Below are 19,830 nucleotides of genomic sequence, written 5' to 3' on the forward strand. Positions count from 1 at the left end.
TAAACTCATCTAAATGCTGCTATATGTCCATCAGAAATATCTATATCTAGCCATCTAATCAATACCGAGAAGGGAGGAAAATAATTTTATTAGTCAGGTTCTCCTGTAGGAAATCAGAATTCCTGATTAGGATCCAAAAGAAAAACTGGCCTTTCCAAATTTGCTACATTTCATTCAGGCAAGCTGTTCTCTGACTTAGAGAGTGAGGAGATTCACAAAAGCCTGCATTTTTTTAAATGATATTTTGAAAAATGATAAATTTTGAAATTTAATTAGCAAGTTTTTTGTTTTGGTTGACAGTCTTCCTTATTTTAACTGGGAAATGCCTGTGACTGTTCTTGCTATGCCTGGTATAATATTTATAAGGAATGCCCTAGTAAGTAAGAATTGAAGTCACTGACATTCGCTAATAATCATGGATACGATTTTCAAAACAGCCTGAGGGATTTGAACACATAATGTTCTTCCCCTCTAATTCTTCCCATATTGCTGTCCTTATCAGCCACTGCAGTATTGTGTCTACTTCAGGGCTCATTCCTCCAAACACAGAACGCAGTTCCAGGAAGCCTGTAATGATGGAGGGGGGCGAGTCTTCAGGTTAAAAGCTTTCCCAGGGGAGGAATGCACACCCAGAGCTCTGCAGGAAAATGGAAAAGAAAAAGGAAAAGGGAAAGGGAAAGGAAAAGAGGAAAAGGGGAAAAAAAGGAAAAGGAAAAGAGAAAAAGGGAAAAGAATGAAAAATTAAATGGAAAAGGAAAAGGAAAAAAGGGAAAAAAGGAAAAGGAGGGAAGAGATGGTGATTGATTCCTACAGTGCTCATGTTAACTGAAATGAAAGGAGTCGACTTCATATCTCCCACTGTTAGATCCTCTACTCACACCAGCAGCATTGCTTCAGGGGGCTCTCCAGAGTGCAAAAGACTGACACCAAAAAATACAATTATTCTTTTCTTATATTAATATAACTCATCACAGAAACAGGCCAAAGAAGTATAAACTGTCTATTTATTTTTTAACTGAAGGTAATACAGAGTCTTTAAAATTTCACAGAGAGGGTAAGTATCCCACGTAGAAAACTCAGTCTTGCAGTTCCCATTAATTTTAATGTGATTTGTACAATCAGTCCCTGAATGCTAAAAATGCCTCTCACAGTGAAATGCATACAATGTCCCTGTTGTTTTATTGCATCCTTTGATGATTAAGTTTGTGTATTTTGGCCTTTATAGAGAATACACATCCTAAAATCTTGTTTACAGTTCCCTGCTAGTATTGCAGCGAGCGAGTGCGTTTTGAGATGCCTATCTGTAGAGCTTTGTTTTCCTGCCCCTATATGTATATTTATACACACTGAGGAGGTCCCCCCGGAGCCTTCTCTTCTCCGGGCTGAATAGTCCCAGCTCTCTCCCCCTTTCCATGCCACCAGTCACTAGTGGTGCCCCACAGGGGCTGATACTGGGACCAGTGCTATAGAACATCTTCATTAAGGACAAGGATGATGGGACAGAGTGCACCCTCAGCAAGTTTGCAGGTAATTCGTTGATCCAGGGGCTCCTGGCCAGGAATTTCACCTAGTTGTCTTGGGGTCAGGCTGGCATCGTGACGCTGATCCAGCCTTCGCAGGCCTGGCTCCAGGATAAGGACAGCATTAGTGGGATGTGTTTGTCCAAGTTCCTTACTGCTATTCTCAGTCTCAAATATCATCTGTCAGTAGAACTTCCTTGGGAATATTTTATGTATAATTTCTCCAATATTCAGAAGCAGGCCAAAACTTTGACTTTTATTACAGGAAATTCTCTCGATTTCTAGTACTGAGTTGCATTTGGATAGAAATTTCTCCAAAGCTGCACTCTGTTTGGATTAAAGGTTTTGGTTCTGCCATTTAACAGAACTGCTTTTTTATTTCAAGTAAACACATATTAATTATTTTAATTGTTGACCTATTAATTGCTAACTATTGTTAAAATCAGTAACAGAGAACATCACGCCCTAATTCCCCCCCTCTTTTTTTTTTTGCATTTTGTTGCATTATTCTCCTTAGCCTAGGATTGAACATGGTAAGAGCTGGGGAGCAAACAGAGTGCTTGTCACTGAGTGCTCTGGCAATATAAAGTCGCTAGAGATTTTTTTTGGTATAAGATGGCTCCATATCTCCTTTTCCTGCAAGAATTCCGTCCCCGAAAAAAAATCCTCTGAAAGCAAAACAGAGTATCAGCTACACTTGCTTGTAACAGTACGACCACAAATGTCAGTCAAAAAGACATCGAAGAGCCCTTGGCTTTCCTTCAGCTGGGAAGTACCAGGAGATGTGCCACCAGGCCATGAGCGTTGCCCGCGGCGGGAGAGAGGGTTGCCCGCAGACTCTGTAAGCGTGGCTGTAAGTGATGAAATCACTGAGCTGGAATAAGGCAGGTAGCCATTTCTGAGAGCAGAATTTCAACGACTGCCGGGGGGTTTCAAACTGAAAAGCAAAGACAAGAGCTGGCATCATCACATCAGTTACTACTTCATGGGAGATATGAACCTTAGGAGCAGCGGCAGCGGCAGCCTGGGAATGGTAGAGGGAAAATTCTTCATTTCACAAAACCATTGGAATAATACAATTTTTCTAAAAAAAAAAAAATAACTCAAATTTTCTCAAATCCAGCTATAGAAATTAATGTGAGATACCCTTCTCAAATCTATAATCTTGTTATTGGATTACTGTAATTAAATCTCTCTTGCATATGAAGGATGATGGCCTGCACCTAGAAAAATATCTGAGCACCTGAAGCAGAGCTTAGGCACAGGAGTTTTGCCATGACTCCATGTCATAGGTCTCAGACACCCTCCCAGATTTCTGTGCTGTCTGTTACATGTATATAAGTGCTTACTTTTGGCCCAGCTTTGAGGCAAAAAGCCTTTGGCATTTTCTTAGTGACAGTCCTCAAACGCTTCCTAATTCAAAACATATTACTCATAGGTTGGCATTGGTGGGAGGGTACACAGGCATGGAAGCAGAAACAGTAAGTATTTACACACCCCAGCAAGTCTCAAGCACTTGAATAAATTAACCAGGCTCCTAACATTACTCTGTAGTCATCAGCTTCTTCAGAGCCAATATAGACCAGGACCCTTAAGACTGGACTTAACCCTGTGGTGGAGCCTCACTCTTCTCTTCAGCTGTGTGGAAAACTGCCCTCCCAGGTTTGACAAAAAATTAGCGACTAAAGCTTTGCAACACTAACCTTATGATTGCCCTTCTGAAGGGGAAAGGAGCTGGGGTGTATAGACCCAGCCCAGGACGATTGCTCACATCTGAGTCTGACGGGTACTGTGAACTGGACCTCTTTGGGTTTGGATTAAATATGAAATTATTTTTAGCCGCGGACTAACAACAGCAGCTTTCTTGTACCTTTTTTTCTGTGAATGTTGCAAATACAAAGAATGAAGCTGCATCTTTTTTACTGTGCTGTTGCATTGTTACACTTCCGACTCTCTGTTTTGACATTTGCCTTTGTTTCTTGTCTTAGATCTCATAAGTAAATACCCGACTTAACCATCCAGCCACACCGCAGGCTTTTGCTCAACATGAACTGTAGTCTCTGCTGGATGCCCCATTACAGTCATTTTTATTACACTGCTTGCTTCCAAAATGCTCCTGCGGAGCTGGTCATAAACGGAATGTGCATAGGAGAGGAGTCTACATGGTATTAGTTATCACCACACATCTTACACATTTCACGTGTCCCTAAAAAGTTCTCCTAGAATCTACCAAATTGTCTGGATCTACGTGAAAGAGTGTGTTAAAAAAAAGTGTGTTACCTCTTGCCGGGAACAACCAATATTCCGTGTACAGTGACGTGCATATAGTTTACTTAGGCACTTCTAACGCACCGCTGTGCGTCTTGTTCACATCCAGACCTGTTCTGTCTTTACTATGTTTATCTTTATAATGATAATTATCCATCCCAGGAGTATTATGTGTCCCTTACGGACAGAAAGGGGGCTGGTAAAGAGAGGCTGAGGTTCATAGCTGCTGGTCTAAAGCCTGCCTTAGATGCCAGGAGAACGTAGGCTCGGTGTTTCCCACCATCTGGGAAGAGCCTGTCAAAGGCACCAAACTATTAAGAAAAATTAGGCTTGGGAGCCTACATGAAAACTGGATTGAATGAGTAGGTCTTCAGTGATTTTTTTGCCAAATATTTATAGGAAAAGCATGCAAATAAACAAAAAGAATGGGATCGTGTTCTAGTGTAAGCTGTGTTGCAAAAATGATTTTGCCCTTTTATCTGGGAAAAACAACCAAATGAAAGATGGCAGCAAGAGCTACCTTACACTTGGTGTGCAGTGGACTGTGCAACAAGAGCCATCGATGCCGAGGCAGACAGACACCAAAGCTTCCTTTTTACTGAGGAAATGCAAGCTGCCTAACTGTCTAATCAAGTTTCTAAATCACTCCATGATGGTTAGCTATGTGTGTTGCCTCTAAATGACAGGAAAAACACTCTATAATGCTTATGTCAAAATATAACCTTCCCAGCAGAAGAACAGCTTTCGTGCTCGGGTGTCCCACAGGTCTGGAGCGAGAAGTACTATTTGCCCTTGGTTAAGGCAATGGATCTGCTTTACGATCCTTTTTTCACCATACGAGTTGATTGGTACCTGTGTAAAGACTCAAGTTAGCATAATACGATGTCTCCCTTCTGCTCTCAAAACGGTTTTGAGAGCGGTTTGTCTTTGTCGCGGTTTGTCTTTGTCACGGTTTGACCACCAGGTCTGGTGCTCTGTTGGTTAGCCCAACCCCAAACCAGCCTCTGGTTTGAGTACTCAAGTGTTGTCCCCTGTATTCGCTCCCGTGTGACTTTTCTTGATTGTAAGCTGTAAAAAAAGATAAATTTCAGAGTTGGTATGCGTGTGGCCATGGCTTGTTATGTGAGCAGGAACAGCGGGTGCTAGAGGCCACCTTTTCCATCACCTTGTGTCTTGCTCCCCCCCAGAAACACCAGCACTCCCAGGTCCCCACAGGCCACTTTGAGGGGTAAATTATATTCAAGGACCTTATTTTCAAGCCCGAGCGCTTTTGCAGAGCGCAGCCCCCAGGCAAAGCCTCCCTCCCCGGTGCCGCCCCCCGGCCCCGCCGCCGCTGCGGGCGGTGTCGGCGGCTGCGGCGGGCGGATGGCGGCGGAGCTGGGAGCGGGGCTGCGCATCTTCCGCGATGTGAGTACGCGGCGTCCGTGGCATCAACCCTTCCCTCCAGCACAGGCAGCAATTGCAAGGGGCTGGGTGGGGGGGGAGGCGTCTTTTTCCACCCCCCCCCGTTTCCCCCCCCCCCCTTTTTTTTTCCTTCTTTCGCCCCCCCCCGCCCCCCCTCCCCCCCCCCCCCCCCCCCCCCGCCGCTTTCTTTTCTTCTTCTGTTTGTTTTTTTTTTTCTTTATTTTTGTTCTTATTTTCTGGAGCCGTGATTTGCTCCCTGGGGTTGAAGGGGGCGAAGGCCAGCAAGGCTGTGAGTCCTTCCCTTTCCCTTTCCCTTTCCCTTTCCCTTTCCCTTTCCCTTTCCCTTTCCCTTTCCCTTTCCCTTTCCCTTTCCCTTTCCCTTTCCCTTTCCCTTTCCCTTTCCCTTTCCCTTTCGTTTTTCTTAACTGTTTTTACCATTTAAAATGTTAATGAGGGGAACGAGTTTGCATCGATGGCGTGCATATGTGAGGAGAGCAGGTTAGCAGTTGGGGGTGGTTAGGAGAGGCGCTGGGTAAAAATGCTGTCACTTTTCAAAATGCATTGCTTGGATTTATATTATTTTAATTTTTTTTTCCGGGCTTTTCACTGAAGAGTTTCTCGCCCTGACAAAGTTTTTTTCCCAAACTGTGCAGGCTCTCTCCCATCCCGTTAGACCCTGATGGATTTAGGAGGGATATTAGGAAGAAATTCTTTACTGTGAGGGGGATGAGACACTGGAACAGGTTGCCCAGGGAAGCTGTGGATGCGCCATCCCTGGAAGTGTTCAAGGCCAGGCTGGATGGGGCTTTGAGCAGCCTGGTCTAGTGGGAGGTGTCCCTGCCCATGGCAGAGGGGTTGGAACTAGATGATCTTTAAGGTCCCTTCCAACCCAAACCATTCTATGATTCTATGGTTCTATGATTTGAGGTGCCCAGGGCTGATGTGCAGAGCAACCCTCAGCCTTTTGGGGGGAGCCCAGCAAGGTGCCCTCCTGTGCATCTGGCCATCTGCCCCTCAGGAGTGCTGTGCTAGACCATCACCAAGGGCTCAGCATCTCACAAGATGCAGCTGTAAATTTTTTTGTCTAAACTTGCCTGGCACAGGGCGTTTCTTTGGTCCAAGGCAAGTCCTGATAGAAGGCAAACTCCCAACCAAAGATCTCCAAAGTATCCCCTGTCCTTAATGAGACCTACAAATCTTCAGAACAGCTTTACTATCAACTCTGATCTACTTCAAACCAACTTCTGTACCGGTGTTAGTCACCAGAAATTACATATTCTGTATTAAAGGACCATTTATCTTGATGTTTTTCTCTAATGTTCCCACATTAACTTCCAGAGCCTTTTCCCCAAATTATTTCAAGCAGCCCCCATCTGCTCATCTCCTGATTTCTCTAACCTCCATGAGAAATCATTTAAATTAGACTCTGTTCATTTTTATTATTTCCATTGAAGTGTGTAACGAAAACGCAGCTTTTTTGTCTTATAAATAACACTTGTAAGAGAAACAGGAGAATAACAGGCATATATCACCAAGACAGAAGAGAAAGCTAAGTTGCCAGGAAAGAGTTAAAAAACATTAAATGCAGCCAACTCCCCGGTTTAACTCAGCACACTGGGTTAGAAAACTGCACGTGGTCAGAATATCTGGTAAAATTAAAACTTTCGATTTCACACAAAGTAAAAAAAAATAATTAGAATGAAAATTATTTGTTTAATTTTCAGCAATTTCTTAAACCAGCGTCAGGTTCATATTTATGGAAAAGCAGATGCCTTTCACAAAACTGGTGAAGAGGAGAGAGGAGGGCTGCTGCCGTACTTCTGCTCCTACATCTAGAGAAAAACCCGAAATTCAAACCTTGTCTCTGCCTGCTTCAAAGCAGGGTCTGGACCCTGGGGGCCCTTCCTCCTGTGAGAGTGCACCCATGTCACAGATATCTGGGGGTGTGCAGCTCTGTGATTACCCCTCAGGGAAGTACCTCCACCTGATATAAACACCTAACTGTAAATTAGACCAGGCAACAAGAGACTGCCTGTAAGGCTGCCCAGAAAGGGCAGGCACTGAGGTCCTGGTCCCACTGGGGAATCGGCAGAGACCTGATGAGAGCTAGACCTGATTTCTGATGCGACCTCCTCCCTGCTCTTGTCTCAAAGTCCCTATCAAGCATCCGAAGGATTTTAAGATTTCCTTAAGTTTTGGGGTTGAAAAAAAAATTTAAAATTAATTAATCCAAATTTTAAATAATAATTAATAAATCAATAAGTGCATAATGCTTAACTAATTAAAATTAATTTAAAAATAAAAAAGAAAAATTACTTATGCAGAAACTTTTGCCGCCCTTGACCCATATTTATGGGGCGCTCAGTCCCAGTCCCAGGCCCATACATCCGTAAGCCAAGCCTGAGCAGCCAGCGCTCTTGCTTGCATAGAAGTCTTGCCCAAGGTGTGGGCTGCGTCACCTGGTGTGGCTGTGACACCCGTGTGGCTCTGCATCACCTGGTGTGGCTGTGACACCATCCGTGTGGCTCTGCGTCACCTGGTGTGGCTGTGACACCCGTGTGGCTCTGCGTCACCTGGTGTGGCTGTGACACCATCCGTGTGGTTCTGCGTCATCTGGTGTGGCTGTGACACCATCCGTGTGGCTCCGCGTCACCTGGTGTGGCTGTGTCACCCCTGTGGCTCTTCACAGGCCCTTGCTGTTCGTGGCACAAGTCACCGGTCATCTGTTAATATTGCTTGGGTCCATGCTGGGCGTATTTATCACCTCGCTGGAGCACACCTTGCTCTGTCCCATCAGAGATGCTTGCGTGCCTGCCCACAGCGTGCAGCTCAGCCCAAGCATCTGCGAGGCACGTAACGCTATTCCCTTCAGCATCCCTCTGCTCGGGGGCACCCCCTGCTCCCTTTTATCAGGTGCAACCGGGCAGAAGGAAGCCATTCAATCTCAGAGCATCGTGTTTCGCCGCCCTCCCCAATTTTCACAAATCTCTCCACTTCCAGCTGAAAATCTGCAGAACCTTTCAGCACGCTGGCTTTGCCATCTGCTAACATATAGTTACTAACCCCAGAGCAGCACCAAGTCCTACAGGCAGCATGGAGGTGGGTCCTTTGACAAGCAGGTCCTTCAGGTGACACAAAAAGACAACAAGGCTGCTTGCCACTGAGAAAGGAGAAAGGTCAACAACAGTTTCCAAAAAAATCAAGCCAAACCCTCCAGGAATCTGGAACTGTATTTTGCCTGTTAAGGATTATACAAATAATTTTTATTTTATTCTAATAATGCTTTTAATGATCTTTCCTTTGCTCTGCCATTTAGTCTTTAGTTCTCATTAGGAGAAAATTTCCAGTTTAAGAGTGAAAATTTAAAACCCCTAAATGTTCCAATCCTCATACCAAAAATTGAGTTGCAATGTATGATTTATTCGTATATATAGGGAGGGGAGATGTCATCTTACTAAGTTTATTTCATACTTTACATGCTATGAACTTGGTCCAATGCAAAGTTCAGCTTAGGGACCATCAGTGAAGTCTTGGATGTGGGTCACAGTTCTGTTAATTGCCCACAAACCCCAACCTACAGAATACTGTCACCAAGATGCTCTGACAGAGCTTGGCACCTCCATCCTTGTGTTTCTCATTTGGTTTCACCTCTAGGAGCAGAGCAGTTACGGCGTGTGCTGGACAAGCTGCTTAAATGCTACTAGTTGTTTATCAAACCAGAGAACGTTTCTGTTGCTGTCAGCTCTCAAAAATATATGTGCCCATTTTGAAACTCTTTTCTTTACTGATATTCATAGCAGCAATAGAAACTATATTCGGAATATTTGCTTTCTTCGCCTGCCTAAGCTGGATATACTGTTGCCTGGACGACTCCCCATTACAGTTTAGGCTGAAGTGGCGATGGGGACTACCTCTGGAAACTCAGCAGGGTGACAACAGATGGCAATCGCACATGTCTGAAATGCCAAATGGTGACCGATGCCACAGCAAAACCACCTCATCTGGAGAGCAGGGAGCAAAGAAACTGGAGGAGAGCCCCTCTGTTGCCTCCAGTCCACCTATCCCTGATCCCTTCTTCAAAGCGCGGACTAATGTGGTGGTACCTGCGGTGGGGCTCCAGCAGGGACAGGCGGGCACACTGGCGTGTCACCAGCAGTGAGGCAGGGCCACCGCACCTACATGCAGCCCCGGGTGGCTTCGTGCTGTGTGCCTCCTGGGCCTGGGAGGCTCTGCCACCTCTCCCTGCAGGATGCACCACCCCCCAGGACCCTCTTCTTTGCACGAGGAGCTACAGACTCTCACCTACGTATTTAAATAGCTTCTCCAGCCGGTGCCATTTGCAGCGGGGAGAAAAGGCATCCCTGCACACCGCGCGGGTAAGCTGGGGTCACACACAGGCTGCATGGCAGAGGCGTTGCCGCGAAGGATCGACAGCAGGGACCCCCGCGCTGCCTTTGCCTTCCCAGCTTATAAACCTCTCTGATTTCCCTCTCCCCTTCCTTCTGTATCTGCTTTCTACTCGCCATCAGAGCAGTCCTCAAATTTGCTCCCACACACCTGATCTCACCTCCCACACGCGATCCCTTCACGCCAGCCGTCCCCTCTCCTGACTTATCCCTTTGCTTCCTCCACCCACACAAACCCCGAGCCTTTCTCACCATCTCGGCTGCTGAGCGCGTCCTCCCAGCTGTCATCCTTGCTCTGCTTCTTTAAACCACTTCTCTCAACCCCGAATCCAGTACCATGGTAGCCATATGGTACCAGGTTTTGTGCCTGAACATCATCCTTATAAGCCATGCACAAACTAGAAAACAAAGCTGGTTCTTACTAGGGTCTTGGTTTTCAGTGAGCACAGCACAGGAGGAGTTAAAGAAAGCAATAGTCTGAGGGAAGGATGGAGACACACTAAGGGCTTTTCAATTTTATGCAGCCTTATGAAAATACGATGTGGAGCTCAAACTGTAAATGCCCACTACATACAGCATTGTGTGCTATTAATCTGTACCAAAAAAGTGATTCTGTTCTCTCTCTCTCTTTTTGTCTAGATACTAAGAAGAGCAGACAAGAATGGTAAGAGCGGTCATGTGTCTTCCCCCCTCCCTTCGGGAAAAAACAATCCATCATTGATTCAGCATTTTAAGTCGTGCTTTAAATATCCTAACAGAAAAATCAGCCATCCCTCATGTCATTTTATGTTTTCTACAGGTTCAATGCAATGTATTTTGTTGTGCACTGATCCTCCCTACAGCTTCTTTAAGGGCAGATCTTGTGCTCTCGCAATGTGGCATGTGTGCTTGATTTGCACTTTGGGGGCATGTGGGAGTTTTCTTAGTGACATTGTGTTTACAAGAAGGTTTGAAATACTTGTTAGTAGCCCCATCTTATTACTTTCTAAAAACACCATGGGCTATATCCAGCAATTAGGCTTGTTTCCTACATTTGGCAGTTATGTATTTGTTCAGCATGTCAGTAGGCAGAATAAAGCCTGGAATTCAACTCACATAACACAAAAGTAATGAGTTTTTTATTATGTTCTTTATCTCAAGTTTTTCCCTTGTGCTACTGACTGATTTTCCTTCCACATACATTTTTTTCCCTTCCTTGAATTCAGTAAGTTGGAGCATAGTACTGCAAGGCTTCACAGATGCTCCCAGTCTGGCCTCAGCAGGGGAAGGGCCTTGCTGTAAGGACTGGATTTTTTTGCTGGTATACATAGTCACGGTCTTGAACCTGGCTTTAACTCCTTTTCCCATCTCAGAATTGCTGCACAATTTTGGGCAAGTTAAGTTGTCGGGTTTGTGCCACATACCCCAGCAGAGAAATGAAGCCACTGCCACGGCCCTGTGTCACACAGAGTGTGAGACTCAGTATGTTTGAGGCTATAAAGAGCTTCTGTAGCTCCGAAGTTATCGTAATAGTATTTATACTTAACTCACATAACCGGAGTTAGATCTCACAGGACGAGAAGGAAATACACGCTTGCAATTATTTAGCACTGTCGTACCCAAGTACGGGAAGAAGGGAGATGCGACTTCTTGCAGAAGCACGGGCCGGACTTCGGTCTTTTCCTGAAGGCACTGAACAGTGTCAAACCCACAGCTCAGACAGGTTTAACCCTGATGAGCAATTCCCAGTCAATCCTCAGAAAACAGGTATTATGTGCGTTCAATAACATGTACTCACAGGTATCTGAAGGCAAATGGATACCATTGAGACAATCAGAGAGAATAATTTTCAAGGAAGAACTGTTGGACAGTAAGGGGCCACCATCCAGTTTGATGGTATAGCTGAGCCTGTTGAATAACCGCTTACTGTTGCTAAGAGGGCAGTCCCATCCACAGCACACCTCCTCCACCTGCATATTCCTGACCCACCTCCTGTGTGGCAGCTGGCACTTCCCACGAAACCATGGCAGGCTCCTTCAAAGAGCTCTGGAGCTACAAAATCCATCACTATGAGAGTTTTTTGGTAGTTTTTTTTGTTATCTCCCTCAGTCAGCTTCCCAGTGGCATGCAAGGGCAGCGGTGGTACAAGTTGAATCCCAAGGTGAGCGTTGGGATGGGGAGGAGAAGGACCTGTCCCTTCAGCAGTGCTTTTCCAGCTTAACTACATGCCAACCACAGCCAGACTCTGCTGGTGTCCCCCGCAGACTTTCTCCTGGTGTTTGGAATAGATGTTTATCTGTCTACCCTGAAGAGTCAGAGCACATGGTGCAGAGCAGTGGTCGTCATCCCCCTGGACTCAAAAAGAGTCCTGTCCTGGACTTTGAACTCATGCTCTGTCCCAGCTCTCATGGATCCACAGCACTTTGGTGGGTCAGGAAGACTTCCAGCCCTCATTGGGGTTACCCCACAGCTTATTATTTATACATTGCTATTAAAATAGGGGAGACAGCTCACACGATCAGTGACAAACTTGCTTGTTCCAGAACAATACGAAACCACATCAGCCCCAGAGACTTTGGTCACTGGCATCCATACCTGTGTATGGATGCTTTACAACATTACTGGGAGAAAAGTGGCTAAGTTCAGTCACTTTAGTTCTGTTTATTTAAGTCCATTAACTTGAAATGATTTCAGCTCTTACGTGCTTAATTGTATTTGCTCAACCACCAATTGCCCGTGGGACTTCCAGTTTGCTAATCTAGCGCTGCAGAGGCTGGTCCCACATTAATAGGGAGGAGATTTGTTTTCAGGCTGGGAAGTTAAGTACCTTCCCAGAAAGGTTAGTGGATATGCGAACACTTAACTAAAATGTTTACACTGCTGGCAACACAGATTATTAGCTTTTGTTAATGACTAGGATCAGTGTCACCTTTCTGTGCTACAGAAACCCACGTATTGGTTTAAAGTAACAAATACTATGTTACTGTCTATGACATGGCCATGTTAAGGTCTCCCATACACTTTTAGTAGGACTGTCTGAGATCTGCCATATTCATTCTCTCTGTGGGATTAAAATACCACCAAAAAATTTATCATCAAAAACCTTACTAGGTACTTGCTTAACAGCAAGAAAAAAATACATCCAAAAAAGTGGATCAGGCTGATAAACAGGAGTATTATAGGAGATAACGTTCTTACTATGAATTTAGGGACTGTGAGACTTCAGTTAGCCTTCCGCAACAAGGAAAGACAACTATTCTTGCAAAGACAATACAAAATAAGAGACGAAAAGAGCCAAGAAATCCTGCTGAACTGCTGTTACTCAAAAATGCTACAATGATTTGTGACAGCTGGGTTTAATTGAGAAATTTTTTCATCGAACAGTCATTCCCCTGTTTGAAAGAAGGCATATAAATGTTGTTTCTTCTGGGGTGGCGGCATCTTTCTTTGCCAGCCCAGGTACATATATCATTGTTACCCTCCTGTTTCTGGAAATAGCAGCTGTGCACAGCTTCCACAAGAGGATCAGCTTCATAAGCTTTATCTATAGTTCTTATTTCATGGCTGAGCACCTCTGCTCTGTATGGAGCAGATCCACACTCCTCCCATAATGGAAAAGGTCATGTGATTTTCTTAGAGGGAGAACAAGGTATAGGGAAGGAATATCACATTTCTAAGAAATAAGGTTCATAATATTGACAAAAGCAACAGAAAGCCCTGAGAGGGGAAAAAAAAAAAGCAATTTCATAAAGGTGAGATGTTGCACATTGACCTTTTTGGAAAAGAGAAGTTTCAGGTTTGCATGTCAAAATGAAATTTTGTTCAGGTTTACTTTACAAAACTCCATGTATTCAAAGGAAAGCATCTGAGTTTCACACAGAACTAATTTGGAAAAATTCCAGATAAAAGGAAAGTTCTTCATTTATTTCATTCCTTTTGCTATTTCAAACAAAATCAAAGTCATTAAATTCTTCTCAAAAAGTAAAATCTTGTCCCTGGCCTGCAAGAGAGGGAGTAAAGTACGGGAAACTGGAACTGCCAAATGCAGTCTTTCCTAATGAAGAAAATTTTTTACCTCCCTAACCTCACAGGCAACAGTCATTGCCCCACGCACATGTGACTGCAGCACCCCTACGTGCTTGTCTGCATGAGGTGTTTCTCATATCTTCTGATATGCTAAGAGGGACACGGTACACCCCATTAGCCTTGAAGTGATTTGCAGTCAAGTGAAATTATATCCGGTGTAGTTAAAGGTCACCCAGGGGCCTCTCCTGACCACGCAGCTTTGATGCGTGCCCTATTAGTTTAGCCTCATGTTATAATTCCCTCCTGTTAGCAGAGGAATAGAAATTCAAATATAGACGATGTTGCAGAAATCCAATCACAAACAGTCTGACTGTCAAAATGGAGGAAAAAAAAAAAAGGTAATAATCTACTGAGAAAGCAACTCAATCTTGCAAGCGTAACAGTCTTCCTTCAGCCAAAGGAAAGTGCTTCAACACTGACGGTTCAACACTGAGCAGAGTCAAGGCGTACCACCAAATAACTGGAGAGCAGTGCCCTGCCTTTGCCTGCATCAAGGTGGGGCTCATTTCTCTTGCCATCCTCCTGGGGAAGAAGAGGGCTGCTCTTCCCATTTATCAGAGTCTTTCTGCTTTATCATCTCCAGCTTTTTCTTCAGGGGAGCCTTGCTGCTGCTGCAGATCTATTCTCTTATGATGGTGGAAACAAATCACTGTGAGCCCAGTGGCTTGGCGGCAGGCTTGCCTGGCTGTGGGCTGCTGTGTGTCAGCACAACAGCCGCCCTTTAAGGCATGAGCCTCCTACTCCTGCTCCTGGCGTTTAAAACTCCCCTTAGCACTTTTCAGTGTGAAAACAGCCAGCCAGTCAAACCTGGAGGCAGGAGGGAGTGACCCCCCAGCTGTGTCCTCCAGAAGGAGGACCTCTCAGCTGTCTCTCTCCTCCGCAAGTTTAGAACTGGTGTTTGATTGCAGCCTTGTTCCAAACCTACAGCTCCTGCCCCCAGGCTCTCGGAGCAGCTCCAAGCTGGAGCCCTAAAAAGGGCAGCTCTAGTATGACAGGTTGAGAGAATAATATACAGGCTGAGAGAGTTGGGGTTGCTCAGCCTGGAGAAAAGAAGGCTCCAAGGAGATCTTATAGCACCTTCCAGTACCTAAAGGGGGCCTACAGGAAAGGTGGGGAGGGACCCTTTATCAGGGAGTATCGTGATAGGACACGGGGTAACAGCTTCAAACTGAAAGAGGGTAGATTTAGATTGGATACCAGGAAGAAATTCTTTCCTGTGAGGGGGATGAGACACTGGAACAGGTTGCCCAGTGTCCTGGTTCCGGTGGGGATAGGGTTAACTTTTCCTGGTATTCCATGCCATGTGAGCCACGCCCACCCTGAGCTGCCGGGGGAGGGGGCAGGAAGTTGCTGCTTAAAAGCGGGCTGGGGCGTCCCGGGTCCGGCCGGTCGGCGAGCGGCGGGGAGCGGCGGTTCCGTAATCGCGTTTGTATATTCCCCTATCCGTGTTGTTGTTGTTTGCATGTTCCCTTTGCTGTTCTGTTAAACTGCCTTTGTCCCAACCCAAGAGTCTTGCCTTTTCTTACGATCCTTCCTGTATTAGGAAGGGACGTGCGAGCGGCACGTGGTTCTTTGTTGCCATCTGAGGCTAAACCACGACACCCAGGGAAGCTGTGGATGCGCCATCCCTGGAAGTGTTCAAGGCCAGGCTGGATGGGGCTTTGAGCAGCCTGGTCTAGTGGGAGGTGTCCCTGCCCATGGCAGGGGGGTTGAAACTAGATGATCTTTAAGGTCCCTTCCAACCGGAACCATTCTATGATTCTGTGTTTAGAAAAGATTATTTGTATATAGATGCTGTCATTGATTTGCAAATACAAGTCATCTATTATGAAAAAGCACTGAGTATTAGCTTTATCTCAAACAGCCTTGAAGCTCCTAAGGGGAAGATATTTGAAAACATCATAGGTAATGTCTGCTATAGAAGCAGAGACTCTCCAAAAAAACCCCCAAACTTAACTACAAGGAACACAGTAAACAGTATGCTGCAGGCAGTCAAGAATGACTGCCACCAAACAAGGGAAAATTAAAAACTGACTGAAAAAAAGAAGACTAGAGCTCCAGAGGTGGCCAAACCTGGATGTCAAATACCCAGTGCAGACCAGCAACAAAATGTTATTAATGCCAGAACCAGCGCATTTATGTCTGATTTCATTTTTTCCCTGACATTTCCAACAAGCACTCACTGAAAGGTTTTTTTTCCCCTCCTAAAAATATATCTTTTATAATGTCATTGAACTAGAATCTGCAAAATGAAAAATACAGTCAGATAAGACTAATCTTCTCATTCTGTCATATGTCTTCATTCAGCAGCCCGTGATGTCCATGATACAGAGCAGGGACATCACACTTTTAAATGTAGAATTCTAAAACTGTGTAAAATAGCACGATAATACATCCAGTAGCAAAACTGATTGTTGATTGCAATGATCTGGGGATTTCAGCCCAGCTCTAAAAGCATGCGAACATTAGCCCAACAAAAAAATCTGTGGGTCATAAATAAAGGATTCTTTAAAATAAGGCAAGTGCAGCAGTAGCATCCTAGTGCTTCCACTGCTGTCAGTGACTAAAGGGACGGATTCACAGAGCATACACAGGTGAGTCACCTGACAAGATTTCCACAGAATAACCAAAAAACCACCAAGCCGCACCTGTACGATGATCAAGGGGAAATCTCGCAACGCTTACTCTAGAATCAGTTTTGCAGAAATCAAAATAGGTGTTTTCATATTCATTATTTATTGACAGTGCCATTGCAGGACAAACACTGACTTTGCAGGTGAGTTTTCTACCTGCTGCATCTGCTCCTGTGTCTCCAGGGTGAGCTCTGGCAGGATGATAGCTGTCTCAACTACAGCAAGCCTCAGACGATGACTTCTCAGGGGCTCTAGTTTGTAGCCCAGAGACCTAATTTGTGCCATCCAAGAGGACTGAGTGAATATGCTTGCGAGAGGCGGGGGAAGCACCTCAGGAAGGGGATCTCTTGAATCACCCTAAAGCGGACTGTCAGAGTTGGCCTGGAGGCTCTCTGAAGATTGCCTCTTAGGGGATTAAACTTATTTCCAGGGAAAATTTTAGAGTTACACCAAAGCAAGATGTGCCAAGTTCCTGATTTCAGCATTTTTTCATAGGCCAGTACCTCCTAATCTGGGACCACAACATCCTGACATCTCACGAGGTCTTCAGCTAGCCCATAGATTGTCCCTAGCAGCGCTGCTTGGTGGCATGGGCTCTCCCCTCCATACACATGGACTGGCCAGATGTGTCACAGCATGACAGGGTGACCCATCTCTTCTGTGCCCTTCCTTGAGAAAAACAGCTATGTGCAGGAATCCCTCAGGGAAGGTCTGTGTGCCATGATACCCATAAGGGACAGGTTTGAGCAGGCCATAGTGGTGACGTTGAGGGTTTTTTTTACATCATTTACTGGATGACTTTACAGAATGTATATTCTGAATGGGAGCCAGAGCACCGAAGTTCTCTGAACTGCAGCATCACTGGTTTGTTGTCCCAAATGATTGAATCAGTATTGGTAAAATAGATTAATAAGGCAAAACCCTTGTAGCACAGGCTTGAGGGACCCTCACCACGCTGCTGTTTGCTTCCTGACCATCTGGATCCATTGCAGATACCCTCTGTCTGGGATGGGATTCCCCATCCCACCTCCCTGGGTCCTTCAGGTGCTTCAGGGTGAACTCTGTGCTCCAGACTCCAAATGTTATTATTTCCATAAAGATAAAATGCCTGCTTTTAAACCTAACCCCCCTCCCTGTTAGCCTGCTCCCTTTGGGACTGCTTCGTTACATGTGCTAAGCTTTTCCAGCGTAACAGCTGGAATAATGGCTTTAAAATCATTATTTCTGGTTATATCAACACTCGGTACAGATCAGTCAATGAAAGCTTAGTGCACTTGCCCAGAACCTTTAAAGCTTCAGACTATGTCTCTGCTTCTTCCTATGCAACTCCTTATGCCTGGGACCTGGTACATATTACCAGCATACTCTTTGGCACACTGAAATTTATTATTTTGGCAGCTCTTCCTTGGCCTGATTCCAGCCTCTGTGCCATATGCCAATAAAACAGGTCTTTTTCAACTTTTTGCATCTGGTTCAGTCCATCTGTGTCTGTTGTCGTGTGCCCCCTCCCACTACCTCATTTTCTCTGTGTACAGGGCAATATCTTTTAGCACTCAAGTGCTCTGATCCAAATCTTTTACAGCAGGTATGGACTATCAGTTCCTTCCAAAAAGGCAAGTCACGCAGCAGGTCCCCAGGATCAGGTGATCTGGGAGGAGGACCCAAGTTTGCGCTGCCTTCCCACTGTGTTTGCTTGAGCCATGCAGGGCACTGTGGCCTGAGTGAGGCACTGTAAGGCTTTAAGTTCTTCAAAGGCAGCCAGATTTCAAAAAGACATAAAGGGCTGTCACAACTCCCACGAGGCATTTAGGAAGTCGGCTCCCATTGAGAACTGTGAGGGCCTGGATGGGGCTATGGTTTTGGCCCTTGCCTTTCCCATGACTGCTTCATTTTGAGCACTGTCATTTCCTAGTCGCTGTTGCACCTTCCTGGGGAGTAAATACTTTCTGCCACAGCGGATTTTTCTTTTTATTGGTTTCACTTGTTGTTATCTCTTCTCCTTTTGCTAATTTTTGCCCTACAAGGGCACAGCTCATAGAGCCCCAGACCCCAAATCACCCGACTGCCCTGGCAGTGTGCATATTGCCAGCCTGGAGGCAGGCTGGGCACTGTCTGGTTGAGCTGGGACAGTGCCATGGGCTCTGCTTTCCATATTCCATTCCACCAAGGTGAACCCCAGGATGAGCTTTAGCCCAGTGGGGTTTTTCCCTCCAATTGCCATAAGTTTTCCATGTGGGTCTTCCAATTGCCATAGGCCCTAGGGCTGCCATTCAGCCATACCAGCTCCCTCTGGTGTGGCTCCTGCTATGTCCTCCGTGGAGCCCACAGGCATGTTTAACTGCTAGGAAAGGCTCACAGTCCTAACAAGAAGCCTGAAATAGGTGGGAGCAGAAGCTGTTTTGTTGCCCTCCAGCATTTGCTGGCATCTGCGAGACATCCTGCTCCTCTACATCACTGTAGCGTCCTTCACTGGCTGCAGACTCACATTTGCCATTGTCTTTGGGCACATAGACTCCAAATATGTACGTGCTCTTGTCCATTATTTGCTTGATATCTTTTCACTCACTGAAGTCATCTTTCAACTCAAAAAGAGAGCATGTGTGTGGCTTTCCTTTGTCAGATATGCTGTTGTCTATTGAAGTCATAAGCTATTCAAAATGTGTCCTGGAGATAGTGTTTCTGGAGTGGACCACTTGATATCACTTGAGCCCATTTTACACATAAAACCATCTATTCAATAGAGAGGTGAATTTTACTGAAATAAATGTAAGAATGCAATTGTAACCCAAAGGAAGGCTCCTCTAAAACACCATGTAAATACATTTCGAAACCTGCAAGTGCTACACGGGGAGATTCAGTTTATTGTTTATATTTTTGTCTGCCAGTCAGGAGTGTTTTGGCGCCAAGGAGGATGGGCAACTGTGCCTGGTTTTGAAGAAACCCTGCTTTTGAAAGACATCAGAGAAGACACACAGAAGCAAGCAAGGCTTGCCAAACAGCTTCTTTGAGATAACGTTGCCAAGGCAAACGCTGATGAAGATTGATTTGTCTGAGGGATGCATGGCTTCAGAGAAGTTTGTCTGTCACAAATCATCCATCCCCTGTCACTTTGCCAGTGACAAGGACTGAAGCATCTATAATAAAGGTTTCTGCTCAGCTGCTCTGAAGCACTTAAACCAGACAGTATTTATCCGGGCGCTCCGAGGGCAGCGAGGTGTGCCCCAGGGAGGCAGCGCTGGGGATACGTAATGCAGCCTTTAAAATTAAAACCATTCTTAACACTTGGAAAATAATCCTGGCTAGGCAAATGTGTCTTCAATTAAACAGCACAAGGAGCGCTTGTTAGGGGTTGGGTCTGAGCTTCATCTGAGCACTGAGGAAGTGCAGGGGTGGCCTGGGCCACTGGCCGCTGAGTCTCTGCCTGCACTAGCAAAGCAGTTATATTCATACGAAATCAGAGAAATACACTGGAGAATCAGAGCTTTTTTCAGTAAACGTAACTCTATGAACTCTGTAAGTAACCAAATAGGTTCA

At 45.4% G+C, this 19,830-nt stretch overlaps 1 protein-coding gene across 2 annotated transcripts in view; it reads left to right on the plus strand.

Annotated features, from left to right (window-relative positions):
• The first annotated feature begins 5,050 nt into the window (after positions 1–5,050).
• Positions 5,051–19,830, plus strand: part of NECAB1 (N-terminal EF-hand calcium binding protein 1) — a 71,785-nt gene continuing 57,005 nt past the window's right edge. The window contains exons 1-2 of one of the 2 annotated variants that reach the window (XM_074577406.1): positions 5,051–5,195; positions 10,238–10,262. In XM_074577406.1, coding sequence (XP_074433507.1) covers positions 5,154–5,195; positions 10,238–10,262 — 67 coding nt within the window. In that variant the 5' untranslated portion in view covers positions 5,051–5,153. The remainder of the gene's footprint in view (positions 5,196–10,237; positions 10,263–19,830) is intronic. The other variant, XM_074577407.1, reaches the window with a different exon arrangement.

The sequence above is a fragment of the Larus michahellis genome, chromosome 2 (assembly GCF_964199755.1).
Source record: "Larus michahellis chromosome 2, bLarMic1.1, whole genome shotgun sequence".
Classification (NCBI taxonomy): domain Eukaryota; kingdom Metazoa; phylum Chordata; class Aves; order Charadriiformes; family Laridae; genus Larus; species Larus michahellis.